The sequence below is a fragment of the Bos grunniens genome, chromosome 16, assembly GCF_055505025.1.
Source record: "Bos grunniens cultivar Pamir isolate PY7600 chromosome 16, Bosgru_T2T1.0, whole genome shotgun sequence".
Lineage (NCBI taxonomy): Eukaryota > Metazoa > Chordata > Mammalia > Artiodactyla > Bovidae > Bos > Bos grunniens.
Genome location: NC_141180.1, coordinates 5,031,838 through 5,050,552, shown reverse-complemented (window position 1 = coordinate 5,050,552; position 18,715 = coordinate 5,031,838). Strand labels below are relative to the sequence as shown.

At 38.5% G+C, this 18,715-nt stretch overlaps 1 protein-coding gene across 2 annotated transcripts in view; it reads left to right on the top strand.

Moving 5' to 3' along the window:
* The first annotated feature begins 1,031 nt into the window (after nucleotides 1-1,031).
* CFHR5 (complement factor H related 5) overlaps nucleotides 1,032-18,715 on the top strand; it is a 33,305-nt gene continuing 15,621 nt past the window's right edge. The window contains exons 1-6 of one of the 2 annotated variants that reach the window (XM_086343226.1): nucleotides 1,032-1,207; nucleotides 5,651-5,845; nucleotides 6,700-6,876; nucleotides 8,663-8,845; nucleotides 16,076-16,252; nucleotides 17,907-18,083. In XM_086343226.1, coding sequence (XP_086199352.1) covers nucleotides 1,063-1,207; nucleotides 5,651-5,845; nucleotides 6,700-6,876; nucleotides 8,663-8,845; nucleotides 16,076-16,252; nucleotides 17,907-18,083 — 1,054 coding nt within the window. In that variant the 5' untranslated portion in view covers nucleotides 1,032-1,062. The remainder of the gene's footprint in view (nucleotides 1,208-5,650; nucleotides 5,846-6,699; nucleotides 6,877-8,662; nucleotides 8,846-16,075; nucleotides 16,253-17,906; nucleotides 18,084-18,715) is intronic. The other variant, XM_086343227.1, reaches the window with a different exon arrangement.

Below are 18,715 nucleotides of genomic sequence, written 5' to 3'. Positions count from 1 at the left end.
GCTCCACATTTAGCCAAGGACTGGTGTCTCTCTCCGCTTTCTCTGATGGAGCAGTCGTGTGCATATCCATTGACTTCTGACTAGCAACAAGGGGCATCTTAGTGGGCACCTTTGGGCTGCCTGCCCCTGTCTCCAAATCGTCCTGTTACATGGCTGACTGAGCTGCCATTTTCTTACTTGCCCCAAATAGTACCAGCTAGAGATGCAGGTCTTCTGGGATTGCGTATATAATAAACATATACTCTCTGTTGCAGTCTATGATGTCACTGGGGCCAGATTTTTCCAAGCTCTGAGTTCCCTCCAGGCAGCAAAACCTCCAGTCCAGGGGGGTTTTGGTTGGCCGCCCAGCCTGCAACTTCTGAGCCAGGGCGAGAGAGAGGAGCCAGGGGGCAGTCACTCTTTTTACTGAATAAACATTTCTCAAGAGTATACTCTTTGACCCATTTCCAGAAACTATAAACGCTTTTGTAGTTTTGCGGGTTTGTTTTTTTTCCCCCCATTTACTTCTATCTTTGGGGAAAGATTATGTTCAGGTTTTCTCATAGCCATTCTTAAAGTCCTTCCTAAACAAAATGACTTTGAAATCTAACCTTCTCAAGATTTTCAGGAAGCTTTATCTGAAAAACTTATTCTTGACTAGATTTTCAAAATGTCTATAAATATGAAAACTATCAAGAAGGAACTTAATTCTTTGCGTCTCTTTAAGGGGAACATATAACTGTCAGACTGATGCTGTGTTAAAATGAAGACTGATGGCCTTCACCTGGCTGGCCCTGAAACAGCTCACTTCCTGGCCAGCAAGAAGAAAGAAGGGGCTTCATCTCTCCTCCTCAGGGGTCCATTTCTGAACCGTTCAAACTGGGAAACTTAGTGTGACCACAAAGAAGTTGCACAGCTATTAATAGCATTGTGCTCAAATATCAAATGATGGATTCAGAGTATTAATGTGAAAACACCGATCAGATATTATTTAGAGATTTCACATTCCCCTGTGTGAACTTTGATATTTACCAAAAGGGTTTCGCTGCACTGGCTTCCTGGCAATGCACGGAATTCACAGTCATGCTCATAACTGTAAATGAAGCAGCACCGGGAGGAGCAGCTTCACTGCAGGGCCGGTTTCAGTTGCACGCTGCTGGCGTAACTGGCATGTTGCTTTTAACTCATGTCCTTCTAATCTTATGGATTTCTTCTGTGGGGGGACAAGGTAAGTTGAAAGCCTGAATACAGCTCTGAATATTGAGTTCCTCTCTCAAATGTGTGTGTTGTGTGTACATATGTTTATAAATGAATACAGGGGTGAAAATATTGGGAATAAGGGATCATCATTTTTGTTTTTAATGAAAATATTTTCTAATATGCAATTAAGGGAAAATAGAATGAAACAATTTTTCTATGTTCTTTAAGTTATGATATATAAGTAGCCACCAAATACAAAATCTGGAGAGAAACTGAATGTTGAAAAATCTGCTTATGATAAAGGTAAAAAGGTAAAGTGCCAGTGTCATTCTGCGTGAAGGCTGCGATGCCAATGCCATGGACCAGGAAAAGTACACCAAGAAACCCCGGACACCTGCGATATGTTTGAATTTTCATAGATTTTTTAAATTTAAGATTTGAATATTATTAAACTCAGGGATTTCCTATTTCAATCTAATCATCACTTGACAAAGAAAAATCTTTTTTTTTTACTAAAATATAATTTGACATAAAACAGTTTCAGGTGTACTACAGAGTAATTTGACGTTTGCATACATACATTATGAAGTGGTCATCGTGATAATTCTCATAACAATCTGCCCCCATACAAAGGTATTACAATAGTACCGATTCTATCCTTTATGCTGTATATTACATCCCTGTGGCTTATTTATTTTCTAACGGGAAGTTTGTTCCTCTTAATGTTCTTCACCTGTTTCACCTGCCCACTCTCCACCTTCCTCATCTCTGGCAACCACACGTTTGTTTTATGACGAGCCTGCTTTTCTTTTGTCTTGTTTCTTTTTGTTTTGCTTTCTAGATTTTGAAATCTTCACATGTAAGTGGGGTCATACAGTTTTTTCTCTGTCTGACTTATTTCAGTTAGTAGAATGCTCTCCACGTCCATCCATGTTGTCACAAATGGCAAGATTTCCTTTTTTATGGTTGAGTAATATCCCATGGTATACACAAATACCACATCTTCTTTACCCATTCATTTCTCTGTGGACACTTAGGTTGCTTTCAACTCTTGGCTATTATAAATAGTACTGCTATGAAGTTTGAGGTACATTTATCTTTCTGAATTAGTGTCATCTCTTTTAATGAAACTATAGAGCATATCCTTATTTTCATATGTAATAAAACTAGTGAGATACCAATAAATTATTTGCTTCTTCTGAGCTTTTCAGCAAGGTTTAATATGAAAAAAAATTGTACACCACTTCTCCTTTAATAAAAAATACTATGTCTCACAGTATTTCAAAAAATGTCACATCTTGTTTTGTGTTGAAATAAAATCTATCACATCTGAGTAATTGCAAATGAAATACCCTGTAAGATCTAGGGTAACTGATTAAACTGTATGTGGAAATGGGATTTTAGTCATATGCTTTAACGTTTGATTTTCAGAAAGTATTTATTTTGCTCTTTTGATGCTAATTTTTGCACATAGTTGTTCTCTTTGGGAAAATCTCTTCAGTCCTAACATAAGAAAAAATAAGAACTATAAAATTCCTTCCTTTTATGATCCACCATTATAAAAGTTGCAAAGCATTATTTCTACAGACTTGAAAGTTACTCATTTCTTTATATATTTTTCATAGAATTATAATCAGAGGACTATAGTTAGCTAATGGGAAAAAAGTATTTTTCTCCAATAACAGATATTGCTTAGTCGATTAAAAATACCAACTTCTCTGGTTAGCCTGAAGTAAGGATTAGACCTTTACAACATCCTGAAAAACTGTATGTATGGGTGTATTTGATTCTTTTTAACCTATGTGTCTGTTAAATATTGTTTTGAACACCATGGAGAATGGACATTAAGAGAGGATTTCTAAATTGAGGGAGGAGAAGCAGAAGAAGATGAATATAAAATGTAGTCATGTGTAGAATTTTGACAACCTGAAATCTAAGGGGCTTCCCAGGTGGTTCAGTTGTAAAGAGCCCGCCTGCCAAGCAAGAGATGCAGGTTCCGTCCCTGGGTTGAGAAGATCTCCTGGAGAAGGAAATGGCAACCCACTCCAGTATTCCTGCCTGGGAAATCCCATGGCCAGAGGAGCCTGGCAGGCTACAGTTCATGGGGTTGCAAAGAGTTGGACATGACTTAGTGGCTGCACAATGACAGCATTGTGTAAAAAGTGTAAAAAGATGTTCGAGCTTCAATCTAGTCTCCTAGAACTTTTAGAGAAACTCTATCAAAAGTTGTATAGATATTAAGTCAGGAGTCCCCAGTGTCCGGGATCTAATGCCTGATGATCTCTGGTGGAGCTGATGCAATAATAACAAAAATAAAGTGCATAGTAAGTGTAATGCACTTGAATCATTCCCAAATCATCACCCCTCACCCCCAGCCATGGAAAAACTGTCTTCCACAAAAGCAGTTCCTTGTGCCAAAAAGGCTGGGGACTGCTGTACAGTTAAGTGATTCGTGAGTTTGTGTTGGTGCTGGAGAAGCCTCTTGAGAGTCTCTTGGATTCTAAAGAGATAAAATCAGTCAATCCTAAAGGAAATCAACCCTGACTATTCTTTGGAAGGACTGATGCTGAAGCTGAAACTCCAAAACTTTGGTCACCTGATGAGAAGAGCCCATTCCTTGGAAAAGACCCTAAGGCAGGGAAAGATTGAAGGCAGGGGGAGAAGAGGGTGACAGAGGATGAGATGGTTAGGTAGCATCACCAACTCAATGGAGGTGAATTTGAGCAAGCTCTGGGAGAGAGTGAAAGACTGGGAATCCATGGGGTTGCAGAGTCAGACATAACTTAGCAACTGAACAGCAACAACTGCTGTTTATTTGCCTATTGAGAAACTGGCCAGAGTGTGAAAGAAGCACTCTAACACTTGCATAATTCAACATTCTTCATGCTTTCAGTAGTAAAATATTTATCAAACCCTATACTGTGCAGCAACAAGTTCAAAAGAAAACGAAAACTCCGTGTCTCATTACAATGCACAGGGTCCTGTGAGGAAAGCAAACCACGCAAATAAGTAGATTGCAAGATTGTGTGTGTGTGTGTGTCCTGTAGGAAATGTGCTCACAAGGTTTTATCAGCATGTCGAGGCTTGAGAAATCATTTTCTCCTTTTGCAGTGGGTGACTGGGTAAAGGAGATCTATGAAAAGCAGTTATTGAGTGAATGCCAATGCTGAGGTACCAGGGTATTTGCTAAACGTTGAAGAATGAACTTTGAAGGGCGGTAAAATAGGGACATTTGGAGGATGGAAGCAAGGTTATTCTGCATAGCAAAGAATACGTAGGTTAAAATGTATGGAAATCGAATACTATAGTTTGACAGGCAGACAAGAAATATCTGTAAAAGAATTATGGGAGGTACTACCATCAGTGAAAGCTTCCCTGCTGGCTCAGATGGTAAAGAATCTGGCTGTAATGCAGGAGATCCGGATTCCATCCCTGGGTTGGGAAAATCCCCTGGAGAAGGAAATGGCAGCTCACTACAGATTCTTGCCTGGAGATTCCAATGGACAGAGGAGCCTAGTGGGCTACAGTCTATGGGGTCCCAAAGAGTGACTAACACTGAGCGACTAACACTTCGACTTTCACTATCAGTGTGTGAGGGTTTTGGTTTTTCCCCCTCCAAAACCATCTAATGTAAAATTTTAGACACTTAGATAAGCAACTTCAGGTTTCACAAGTGAAATACTATGGGAATTACTAGCTTCAAATATTGTGCAACGTTGAAAATCACCTCTAGATAAGCGGAAAGGGGAAATTTCCCTGGTTAATTTGTGAGCTGAGTTTCTGGAAGTTGCTTTTTTCTTTTTCCAAATAAAGAGAAAACAAACAAACAAAACACTTCATCTTCAATGTGCCAGGAAAATACAGACAAGACAGAGACTTCAGGTGGAGTTACCTAGGACTAGGATGCAGAGTAGAGAAAGGAGGTGAGTGGAGATGCCAGCACGTCCTGCACACCAGCGAGGTCTTACTGCTGTCCCACTCTGCTGGCTCTCAACCTGTGGGAGATTTTCTTCTTGAAGAGACTGCAAAGGACGTTATATTTCACATGACTCCAACATCTACATTGCACCTTCACTGACAATGTGCTGTGTGCTAAATCGCTCAGTCGTGTCACTTTTTGCAACCCTATGGACTGTAGCCCACCAGGCTCCTCAGTCCATGGGATTCTCCAGGCAAGAATACTGGAGTGGGCTGCCATTCCTTCCTCCAGGGGATCTTCCTGACCCAGGGATCGAGCCTGAGTCTTTTATGTTTCCTCCACTGGTGAACGGGTTCTTTACCACTAGCGCCGGTACTCACCACTACAGATCTTTCTTTGTTCTTAACTAATTAGGACACCGGAGGGCATTAAGCTAAAGGAATTTAAGCTAGCTGAAAGAAAAAAATATTGATAAGATGATTAAAATATGATTTAATGATTCATAAATGTAGATTCATATTTAATTCTTCAGTTTTGTTTTATTTTTCCCAGGGAGACATTGTGATTTTCCAAAAATAAACCATGGAATTCTGTACAATGAAAAGAAATACAAGGCATCTTTCCCAGTTTCTCTTGGGAAAATTTTCTATTATTCCTGTGAATATAATTATATGCCTCCTTCAAAATACTTTTGGACTCCCATAACATGCACAGAGGGCGGATGGTCACCGACTCCAAAGTGTCTCAGTGAGTAAAGGCCTGATGGGGGTGACGCATTCGGGGAGTGGAGAAGGATGCGGCAGCGGGATTCAAAAGGTCTTGATAGAGAGTCCCAGGGACGAGGACTAGAGGAGCCAGCAAAGATGAGAGATGCAGTCCTTCATGTTTTGAGAAGCCTTTTTTGAAAACCAAAGGAAGAATGAATATATGAACTTTCTTTCATGTTGTAAGTTTTAAAACTGATCATTAATATATTTCACTCCTAATATTTATGTCCTAATATTCATTTGTTATCAGCCTGGTCATAATTTTTTCTTTAAAAAAAGTCTTTGTACATATCCATTCTCTTTTGAAATGTACATTCTCTTGAATATTGAGAGGATCACATCTCCACTTTTATGTTTTCCATAGATCACTTTTTTTGTGCCTAAAGTTATGTCTATATTAATCCTTCAATAAATGTGAAGAGCGTACTCAGGAGGTAACAAGTGTACTAAAACAAAAACAATGGGGGGGCAGAATAAATGAGCTGACAAAGATAATAATAATGGTCTTTCTATAAAAAAATATTTATGAAAATTAAGAGAGAAACATATTAAAACACTATTTATACCTAGAAAAGCATATAAAAATAAATTATTTTATTATAAAAATCATAGAACAATGGAGTGAAATGTTAATTTCCTTTTGTGTATGAAACATATATGAAAAGTATATATTTCATCAATACAGCAGCAAAACCTAAATTCTTTTAAAATTTTATTTTCATACCTAATTTTAGCTTTGAAAGTTTTCCATTAAAAAATATTGTAAAGTGCAAATGTATTTTACTATTGTTTTACCACTTCCATCTGGTACATTAAACAACTTTTGGTCCTTAGGAGTGTGTTTCTTTCCTTTTGTGGAAAACGGTCAATCTGCATCTTCGGGACAAATATACCTGGAAGGCGCCACTGTGCAAATTACCTGCAATAAGGGCTACAGTCTCCCGGATAACCAGGGCAGCATTACCTGTGCTGAAGGGGGCTGGTCCTCCCCTCCGGAATGCATCTCCACCAGTAAGTGAAATGCCATCTTCTCTAATCCTGGAATATGTTGTGATTTTTTAAAAAAAGAAATAAATCTATTGTCACATCTTAAGTTGAGATTTCACCACTTGCTTTTATTTTACACATTTGTTTTTCAGTTACAGCTGTCTCTGAAGGGATGTACAAGTGGCATAGTCTGCCTGCCTACACGAATCAAATGTATTTAATAAAAACAAGCATTGAACAAGAGTACAAACACTTGAGGACAGTACCTTTATGTTAAAGTAACACCCACTTTCTGTGTTCGGTGCATTAAAATTATCATGTTAGCTGAGAATAAATATCTAGAAAACTAAAATGTTAAAAAGAAAAAAGTCCAGTACCAGTTAAAATGTCTTATAACTAAGACAATTGTTAATAATTAACCTTTTGTGTTCATATTAAATTCACATGCTTGATTCAATAAACAATTTCTAGGTTTTAAAAATTTTGTACTTGTGAGAGTTATGTCTGTCACTGATTTAAAATCTGGAAAACATTTGGAAACTCTATAACATGGTAGCATCTTCCAGACCTCTGGAATCATAATAATAATTTATAATCATCTTTCTATTATATGAAATCTGTAATAATTTATAATCATCTTTCCAGTTTCCTATCGTAACTCTATGCCTGCACGGTGTATTCAAGGAGGCATAAAAACTTCTCTAGCTCTTTCCCATCATAGCGCCAATTCTTTGTCAGCCCTATAAATTCTAGCTGCCAAGGCCTCCAAAACCCTCATCGCCCTCTTCTCATCTCAGAAAAACCGCAGGACTCTGCCTGGCTTCTCCTCCCTGGGAGCTGGGACGCTCACAGTGATATGCTTTGGGGTTTGGATTTTGTTTATCTCCCTTTTCTTGATCATCATGGACCTGCACTGTCGTTTCCAGTTTCCTGGAAATGCGTTTTGTCCAGTTTTCTAGCTTTTTAACCAGTGGGAAGAAATGCTGACACCAGCTACTTCATCTTACAGGAAGTGGAGTCTTCTGGTATGCTTTTAAAAGAAGCAATTATGCTATCAAAATCATTCCGCATCTTCAATATTTAATCTTTTAGGAAACAGACTCTAAAACAGCTTGAATGACAACAGTGTTTCAGTAAACAGTGAGGCCATGGTTTCTTACAATTACAGAGGGCTTAAACATGACCAATATTTGCCAAAAACATAAAATAAAAGAACAAATCTATTGATATCATATCTGAAATGTCCAGTGACCGAACAGGGTTCACATTGTATAAGCTTATGGTACAAATGTTCCATATGTACAAATGTTCATATGTTCCAAATGTTCACTTATGGTACAAATGTTTTTGCAACCCATTTAATGGGGTGATGGCAACCAAAGTCCAAGAATTGAATTTCAAAACCTGACAACTCCGTTTGAGTACAGCAAACTCTCAAGGAAATCCAAACCAGTGTAGAAACTTAAGCAAAGGGCTCAATTTGTTGCAAATCATTCATAATTCTTTATAGGAAATTATTAAATAACTGAATTGGATTTCTCTTGGGCATAACAAAACTCTCCAGCCAGAGTTCTTTCCTCGCTTTTTCTAGAGCAACACACTTATTTTTAATGTGCCTTATTCTATGTAAAATATTTTATATAGTTTCCTAAAATATTTTCTTTGAGGATTTAATAAACTAACAATGTGGATTGCAAGAATAATTCTAGGCTGTGGTTTTCCTGAAAGGAGGTTTATGTTTTTCTTTTTCTTTCATTGATTTATTATGAAAAATTTTAATAAATTTTTATATTTTCCTTTTTTTTTTCAGAAAAATGTTTAAAAACAGATATTGTAGTTGCCAATGGGTTTTTGTCTGAGTCAGAATATGCTTATTCTGTGAATAAAGAAACACAATATAAGTGTAAAGCAGGATATACAACAGCAGATGGAAAAACGTCAGGGACAGTTCAGTGTTTGCAAGGTGGATGGTCAAGTCAACCCACTTGTATTAGTAAGTAATTTTATACTTTACTATGCATCTTTCTGAACCCACAACATGGAAGTTTACTTCAACCTTTTTTTTTTTTGCTTCTTCAGAGATTAGATGGCACCATGTAAAATGATGTCAAACTCATTTTTTAAAAATATATTGATAAAATACAGGAATACTTCTATACCACATTGATTTAACTTCTTTGGTTATGTTTTTCCATGTCTCCAAAGGAGATAATCCTTCTCTTAAGTCTATTTTTTTTCCCCTAGAATAAACGCCATTATTTTGAAAATGGAAAAAAAAATCTAATTAGATTTACAAAGCTTTGTGCCTGCATGCTCAGTCATCTCCAACTCTTTGCAACCCTATGGGCTATAGCCCATCAGGCTCCTCTGTCCCTGGGATTAGCCAGGCAAAACTACTGGAGTGGGTTGCCATGTCCTACGCCATTACAGAGCTTCAGGCAAAGCTGAATTTATTTGAGACTGAGATCTTTGTACATTTATCCTTTGCCATCTTCAAATTCTCAGTCTCCTGTAGTTGATTTCTTGTTCCTTTTAATACAAGTCGTGAGTCCGAGGAATAAGCTTCATCCATGGTGTAGTGATCCAAGGACACCAATACTCAGCTCTTTTCAATCCATGATCTGATGCTCAGAGAAGGAACAGGTCTAGAAATATTTGTAATTTGTGAATATTTGAGAGGTATGGGTAGGTTTCAGGTTCTGGTTTCTAGGAAACTTACACTAACAATGGATTTCTGATTTTTACAGTTTCTCTTAGGGATAGAAAATGAAACATCAGTACTCTATAATCAAGTTAAGAGGCATAGGAAAAAACCTTAAATTTGGTAGAATTTGAAATTACATAGGACTTCCTTGGTGGCTTAGATGGTAAAGAATCTGCCTGCAATGCAGGAGACCTGAGTTTAATCCCTGGGTCAGGAAGAACTCCTGGAGAAGGAAATAGCAACCCACTCCAGAATTCTTGCCTGGGAAGTCTCATGGACAGAGGAGCCTGATGGGCTACAGTCCATGGATTTGCAAAGAGTCAGACAAGACTGAGTGACTAAAACTTTCACTTCTCTTAGGCAGAGGAGCTCTCCAAATGATGAAAATATGCTTATATTATTCTTATATTTTTATAAAATAAATATGAAATTTATTTTAAGCAACTGGATGCGTAAAAATTTGCATTTGGTACCAGCTGTCTTTGTGAGTAATCAGCCAGGGATAAAGAAGCAGACAACACAGGGACCATTTTTTACTTATTTATGTAAGTGATTTTTAGATAATTTGATAATTAAGAAAGGAATGTGTACGTAAATACAGTTTTTACTTTTTAGTAATTATATCAGAAGAACAAGTTACCACTAGCTGCTCCTCTTCTTTAAATGCATACTTAACTTTTCAAAATTGCATACATTAAAGCAATAAAATAATGGAATAAACGAGCTAATCACAAAAACGACACTGATGCTAGTAAATGTTAAAAATGAAGTTTAAAAAAATTACATGAAGTTTCAAATTTATTAGGTGAAATTATTTCAAGGTGTTTGAAGTCAGGAAAGTGGGCTAGTGATTGGAAGGGGTCATAGAAGACTTTGTAAATGTGACTAATAATTCTTCACCTGGAGGGTAATTATAGAGGTGTGTTGCTTTTGTAATAATTTTCTGAATTTACACTGCTTACATTCCTCTACAAGCTTTTTCTACTTCAGTAAGTTCATTAGAATGTGGCATTAGAAGACAGTTTCCCAGGAACACTTTCACATCTCGGGTGGTCCAGGCTTTCTGAACAAAAACCACTGGCAGACTTGGGTAAAGGATAATTAAACAGCAAAGACACCTTGGAAGTTAGAAGCAATGTGTACCTCCAGCAAGATTTAGGGACTTCTCTCTAGGGTTATTTGCTAACATTCCAGAGTAGTAAAAACCTAGGGACCTTCCTCTCTCTCCTGAGGCAGAAGAGATCAGTATGCCAATTACCATATAAGAACTGGTCTAATAATTTTGAGGTTCCTTTCCTATGGACTTCCATGGTAGCTCAAACGGTAAAGCATCTGCCAACAATGTGGGAGACCCTGGTTCGATCCCTGGGTTGGGAAGATTCTCTGGAGAAGGAAAGAGCAACCCACTCCAGTACACTTGCCTGAAAAATCCCATGGACAGAGGAGCCTGATGGGCTACAGTCCATGGGGCCGCAAAGAGCCAGACAAGACTGAGAGACTTCACTTACACTTTCATTAGAATATATACTATACCTGATCCATTCAGTTCAGCTCAGTCGTGTCTGACTCTTTGTGACCCCATGAATCGCAGCACGCCAGGCCTCCCTGTCCATCACCAACTCCTGGAGTTCACTCAGACTCACATCCATTGAATCAGTAATGCCATCCAGCCATCTCATCCTCTGTCGTCCCCTTCTCCTCCGGTCCTCAATCCCTCCCAGCATCAGAGTCTTTTCCAATGAGTCAACTCTTCGCATGAGGTGGCCAAAGTACTGGAGTTTCAGCTTCAGCATCATTCCTTCCAAAGAAATCCCAGGGCTGATCTCCTTCAGAATGGACTGGTTGGATCTCCTTGCAGTCCAAGGGACTCTCATGAGTCTTCTCAACACCACAGTTCAAAAGCATCAATTCTTCAGTGCTCAGCCTTCTTCACAGTCCAACTCTCACATCCATACATGACCACTGGAAAAACCATAGCCTTGACTAGATGAACCTTTGTTGGCAAATTAATGTCTCTGCTTTTGAATATGCTATCTAGGTTGGTCATAACTTTCCTTCCAAGGAGTAAGCATCTTTTAACTTCATGGGTGCAGTCACCATCTGCAGTGATTTTGGAGCCCAGAAAAATGACACTGTTTCCACTGTTTCCCCATCTATTTGCCATGAAGTGATGGGACCGGATGCCATGATCTTCGTTTTCTGAATGTTGAGCTTTAAGCCAACTTTTTCACTCTCCACCTTCATTTTCATCAAGAGGCTTTTGAGTTCCTCTTCACTTTCTGCCATAAGGGTGGTTTCATCTGCATATTTGAGGTTATTGATATTTCTCCCGGCAATCTTGATTCCAGCTTGTGTTTCTTCCAGTCCAGCGTTTCTCATGATGTACTCTGCATATAAGTTAAATAAGCAGGGTGACAGTATACAGACTTGATGTACTCCTTTTCCTATTTGGAACCAGTCTGTTGTTCCATGTCCAGTTCTAACTGTTGCTTCCTTACCTGCATACAGATTTCTCAAGAGGCAGATCAGGTGGTCTGGTGTTCCCATCTCTTTCAGAATTTTCCACAGTTTATTGTGATCCACACAGTCAAAGGCTTTGGCATAGTCAATAAAGCAGAAGTAGATGTTTTTCTGGAACTCTCTTGCTTTTTCCATGATCCAGCGGATGCTGGCAATTTGATCTCTGGTTCCTCTGCCTTTTCTAAAAACAGCTTGAATATTTTTGAGATTAGTTGTTTGTCAGTTGCTTCATTTGCTATTATTTTCTCCCATTCTGAAGGCTGTCTTTTCACCTTGCTAATAGTTTCCTTTGATGTGCAGAAGCTTTTAAGGTTAATTAGGTCCCATTTGTTTATTTTTGCTTTTATTTCCAATATTCTGGGAGGTGGGTCATAGAGGATCCTGCTGTGATGTATGTCAGAGAGTGTTTTGCCTATGTTCTCCTCTAGGAGTTTTATAGTTTCTGGTCTTACGTTTAGATCTTTAATCCATTTTGAGTTTATTTTTGTGTATGGTGTTAGAAAGTGTTCTAGTTTCATTCTTTTACAAGTGGTTGACCAGATTTCCCAGCACCGCTTGTTAAAGAGATTGTCTTTAATCCATTGTATATTCTTGCCTCCTTTGTCAAAGATAAGGTGTCCATATGTGCGTGGATTTATCTCTGGGCTTTCTATTTTGTTCCATTGATCTATATTTCTGTCTTTGTGCCAGTACCACACTGTCTTGATAATTGTGGCTTTGTAGTAGAGCCTGAAGTCAGGTAGGTTGATTCCTCCGGTTCCATTCTTCTTTCTCAAGATTGCTTTGGCTATTCGAGGTTTTTTGTACTTCCATACAAATTGTAAAATTATTTGTTCTAGCTCTGTGAAGAATACCGTTGGTAGCTTGATAGGGATTGCATTGAATCTATAAATTGCTTTGGGTAGTATACTCATTTTCACTATATTGATTCTTCCAATCCATGAACATGGTATATTTCTCCATCTATCAGTGTCCTCTTTGATTTCTTTCACCAGTGTTTTATAGTTTTCTATATATAGGTCTTTAGTTTCTCTAAGTAGATATATTCCTAAGTATTTTATTCTTTCCGTTGCAATGGTGAATGGAATTGTTTCCTTAATTTCTCTGTTTTCTCATTATTAGTGTATAGGAATGCAAGGGATTTCTGTGTGTTGATTTTATATCCTGCAACTTTACTATATTCATTGATTAGTTCTAGTAATTTTCTGGTGGAGTCTTTAGGGTTTTCTATGTAGAGGATCGTGTCATCTGCAAATAGTGAGAGTTTTACTTCTTCTTTTCCATTTTGGATTCCTTTTATTTCTTTTTCTGCTCAGATTGCTGTGGCCAAAACGTCCAAAACTATGTTGAATAGTAATGGTGAAAGTGGGCACCCTTGTCTTGTTCTGGACTTTAGAGGAAATGCTTTCAATTTTTCACCATTGAGGATAATGTTTGCTGTGGGTTTGTCATATATAGCTTTTATTATGTTGAGGTATGTTCCTTCTATTCCTGCTTTCTGGAGAGTTTTTATCATAAATGGATGTTGAATTTTGTCAAAGGCTTTCTCTGCATCTATTGAGATACAGCTCAACTCCAGAAAAATAAATGACCCAATCAAAAAATGGGCCAAAGAACTAAATAGACATTTCTCCAAAGAAGACATACAGATGGCTAACAAACACATGAAAAGATGCTCAACATCACTCATTATCAGAGAAATGCAAATCAAAACCACTATGAGGTACCATTTCACACCAGTTAGAATGGCTGCGATCCAAAAGTCTACAAATAATAAATGCTGGAGAGGGTGTGGAGAAAAGGGAACCCTCTTACACTGTTGGTGGGAATGCAAACTAGTACAGCCACTATGGAGAACAGTGTGGAGATTCCTTAAAAAACTGGAAATAGAACTGCCTTATGATCCAGCAATCCCACTGCTGGGCATACACACTGAGGAAACCAGAAGGGAAAGAGACACGTGTACCCCAATGTTCATCACAGCAATGTTTATAATAGCCAGGACATGGAAGCAACCTAGATGTCCATCAGCAGATGAATGGATAAGAAAGCTGTGGTACATATACACAATGGAGTATTACTCAGCCATTAAAAAGAATACATTTGAATCAGTTCTAATGAGGTGGATGAAACTGGAGCCTATTATACAGAGTGAAGTAAGCCAGAAGGAAAAACACCAATACAGTATACTAATGCATATATATGGAATTTAGAAAGATGGTAACAATAACCCTGTGTACGAGACAGCAAAAGAGACACTGATGTATAGAACAGTCTTATGGACTCTGTGGGAGAGGGAGAGGGTGGGAAGATTTGGGAGAATGGCATTGAAACATGTAAAATATCATGTATGAAATGAGATGCCAGTCCAGGTTCGATGCACGATACTGGATGCTTGGGGCTAGAGCACTGGGACGACCCAGAGGGATGGTATGGGGAGGGAGGAGGGAGGAGGGTTCAGGATGGGGAACACATGTATACCTGTGGCAGATTCATTTCGATATTTGGCAAAACTAATACAATATTGTAAAGTTTAAAAATAAAATAAAATTTAAAAAAAAAAAACAGCTTGAACATCAGGAAGTTCACAGTTCACATATTGCTGAAGCCTGGCTTGGAGAATTTTGAGCATTACTTTACTAGCGTGTGAGATGAGTGCAATTGTGCAGTAGTTTGAGCATTCTTTGGCATTGCCTTTCTTTGGGATTGGAATGAAAACTGACCTTTTCCAGTCCTGTGACCACTGCTGAGTTTTCCAAATTTGCTGGCATACTGAGTGCAGCACTTTCACAGCATCATCTTTCAGGATTTGAAATAGCTCAACTGGAATTCCATCACCTCCACTAGCTTTGTTTGTAGTGATGCTTTCTAAGGCTGATAGAACTAGATATGTAGTTGCTAAGTCGCTTCAGTTATATCCAACTCTTTGGGACCCTAGGGAATGTAGCCTACAAGGTACCTTTGTCTATGGGATTCTCCAGGCAAGAATACTGGAGTGGGTTGCTATGCCTTCTTCCAGGGGATCTTCCTGCCCCAGGAGTCAAACCCATGTCTCAGTCTCCAATATCAGCTGCTGCTGCTGCTGCTAAGTCGCTTCAGTCATGTCCGACTCTGTGTGATCCCATAGATGGCAGCCCACCAGGCTCCCCCGTCCCTGGGATTCTCCAGGCAAGAACATTGGAGTGGGTTGCCATCTCCTTCTCCAATGCGTGAAAGTGAAAAGTGAAAGTGAAGTCGCCCAGTTGTGTCGACCCTCAGCCACCCCATGGACTGCAGCCTTCCAGGCTCCTCTGTCCATGGGATTTTCCAGGCAAGAGTACTGGAGTGGGGTGCCATTGCCTTCTCCACCAATATCAGCAGGCAGGTTCTTTAGCACTAGCACCACCAGGGAAGCCTATATATATATATATATATTTACTATATAATATATAATATTATATAATAGAATTTATTATAATATATAATAATGTGTAATATATTATAATCACTATATATTATTTATATATAATATATTATATAATACATAATATAATATAAAATATATAATATCTATTTTAAACAAAAACTTACCCAGAAATATATAAGGAAAATGTAACTAAAACCAATTTTTATTAAATTATTATTACTGGTGTTTTCTATAAGGTCATTTATTTATCAGAATCCACTCCAGTACTCTTGCCTGGAAAATCCCATGGACGGAGAAGCCTGGTAGGCTGCAGTCCCTGGGGTCGCTAAGAGTTGGGCAAGACTGAGCGACTTCACTTTCACTTTTCACTTTCATGCATTGAAGAAGGAAATGGCAACCCACTCCAGTGTTCTTGCCTGGAGAATCCCAGGGACGGAGGAGCCTAGTGGGCTACCGTCTATGGGGTCGCACAGAGTCGGACACGACTGAAGTGACTCAGCAGCAGTAGCAGCAGCAATGATCATTAAAGGTCAGTGTTGGCTTGTTGTGTGCTTGGAAGTAGAAATAAAATTTTGATTTTTAATTTGCCCCAGAGTCCTGTGAGAGGCCAGTATTAGTGAATGCCAGAGTCAAGATGGATTTCACGTGGTTTCAGCTCAATGACATGCTGAACTACGAATGCGACGCTGGGTATAAAAACCAAGATGGACACACCACAGGCTCCATAGTGTGTGGTGAAGACGGCTGGTCCCATTTGCCCATATGCCGTGGTAAGTACTTGCTTATCTGGAAAATAAAAACAATGATGGATAGGTTTCTTTTCAATAGGCTGTCTAGAAAGAGTTTCCCTGATAGCTCAGCTGGTAAAGAATCTGCCCACAATGTGGGAGACCTGGGTTTGATCCCTGGGTTGGGAAGATCTAAAAGGGAAGGCTACCCACTACAGTATTCTGGCCTGGAGAATTCCATGGACTGGAATGGAATGGAGAATTCCATTAAATTGCCAATAACAATACACGAAACTGGGTAGATTAAATAATATTTCTGAGATTATTTAATTAGAAGATATTCCACTGTACTTTTTTGATGTGTGCCTGATTTATTGAGAGTGCTTATTTTGACTTGATTGTCATTTATATTTTCACATATGAATTTCAATATCAGATCAGATCAGTCGCTCAGTCGGGTCCGACTCTTTGCGACCCCATGAATTGCAGCACGCCAGGCCTCCCTGTCTATCACCAACTCCCGGAGTTCACTCAGACTCACGTCCATTGAGTCAGTGATGCCATCCAGCCATCTCATCCTCTGTCGTCCCCTTCTCCTTCTGCCCCCAATCCCTCCCAGCATCAGAGTCTTTTCCACCGAGTCAACTCTTTGCCTGAGGTGGCCAAAGTACTGGAGTTTCAGCTTTAGCATCATTCCTTCCAAAGAAATCCCAGGGCTGATCTCCTTTAGAATAGACTGGTTGGATCTCCTTGCAGTCCAAGGGACTCTCAAGAGTCTTCTCCAACACCACAGTTCAAAAGCATCAATTCTTCGGCGCTCAGCCTTCTTCACAGTCCAACTCTCACATCCATACATGACCACAGGAAAAACCATAGCCTTGACTAGACGAACCTTTGTTGGCAAAGTAACGTCTCTGCTTTTGAATATGCTGTCTAGGTTGGTCATAACTTTCCTTTCAAGGAGTAAGCATCTTTTAATTTCATGGGTGCAGTCACCATCTGCAGTGATTTTGGAGCCCAGAAAAATAAAGTCTGACACTGTTTCCACTGTTTCCCCATCTATTTCCCATGTAGTGATGGGACCAGATGCCATGATCTTCGTTTTCTGAATGTTGAGGTTTAAGCCAACTTTTTCACTCTCCACTTTCACTTTCATCAAGAGGCTTTTGAGTTCCTCTTCACTTTCTGCCATAAGGGTGGTGTCATCTGCATATCTGAGGTTATTGATATTTCTCCAGGCAATATTGATTCCAGCTTGTGTTTCTTCCAGTCCAGTGTTTCTCATGATGTACTCTGCATATAAGTTAAATAAGCAGGGTGACAGTATACAGACTTGATGTACTCCTTTTCCTATTTGGAACCAGTCTGTTGTTCCATGTCCAGTTCTAACTGTTGCTTCCTGACCTGCATACAGATTTCTCAAGAGGCAGATCAGGTGGTCTGGTATTCCCATCTCTTTCAAAATTTTCCACAGTTTATTGTGATCCACACAGTCAAAGGCTTTGGCATAGACTCTTATACAAAATTTTACCTGGATGCTCAACTGACTAGTTTTTCCAACACATACTTAAAAGGCAAGAATATATGCTGCTCTGTATGTGAAGCTCTCTAAATCTTATTTTTACATAGAAAATGTTAACTTCATTTTTGCAATGATTATTTCACATGTATTCATTTACTCTAATTCTACTTTTAGAAACAGAATGTCAGCTTCCGTTTTTAGAAGCAAACGTAGATGCTTATCCAAAGCAAGAAAAATACAAAGTTGGAGATGTGCTGAAATTTTCCTGCAGACAAAGACTTAAAAGAGTTGGGCCGGATTCAGTTCAATGCTACCAATTCGGATGGTCACCTAATTTTCCAACATGCAAAGGTCAATGTTTATTTTAGGATTGATGAAATAGGAATTAGATTTTTATATTAAATCCATGCATTTTATTGGCTCTTGTATTTATAATCTGACAAACTACAAAAAATGCAGAAGGAGGAGGAGCGATAGACCAGTAACTGAGTTCATAGCTTGTTTAAATTATTTTTGTCAAGGGGTAATTCTACCTCGTGTTTTGAAATATATAAAGGGGTTTTAAAGATCAAAATATTGTAGCTGAGGTTAAGAAGTGCTAGTGTTTTTTCTCCTTAGAATAGGGTATTGGCTATTCTCTTTCTCAAATTTTGAGTTTTTAGTAAGAATAATTCTGAATAAATTAAAGAAGAAAGATGCATAATGAACACATATACTGATCATCTAGATATATAAATGTTACATTTTGCACAGTGTGCTGTGCTAAGTTTTTTGTGACGTAATTTAAAATAAATGATAAACAGTGAGATTTTACTTCTAAATTCTTCAGAATCCCTATATAATAAATAAGGACATTTACTTACATTTATAAAATATCTAATTACATTTCTTCAAACTAGCAATAGTTTTTACTATAATCTTATATTCTTTCTATATCCAAATATCCTGGTTGTCCTCAAATACCAATATATTGCAAGTTATTT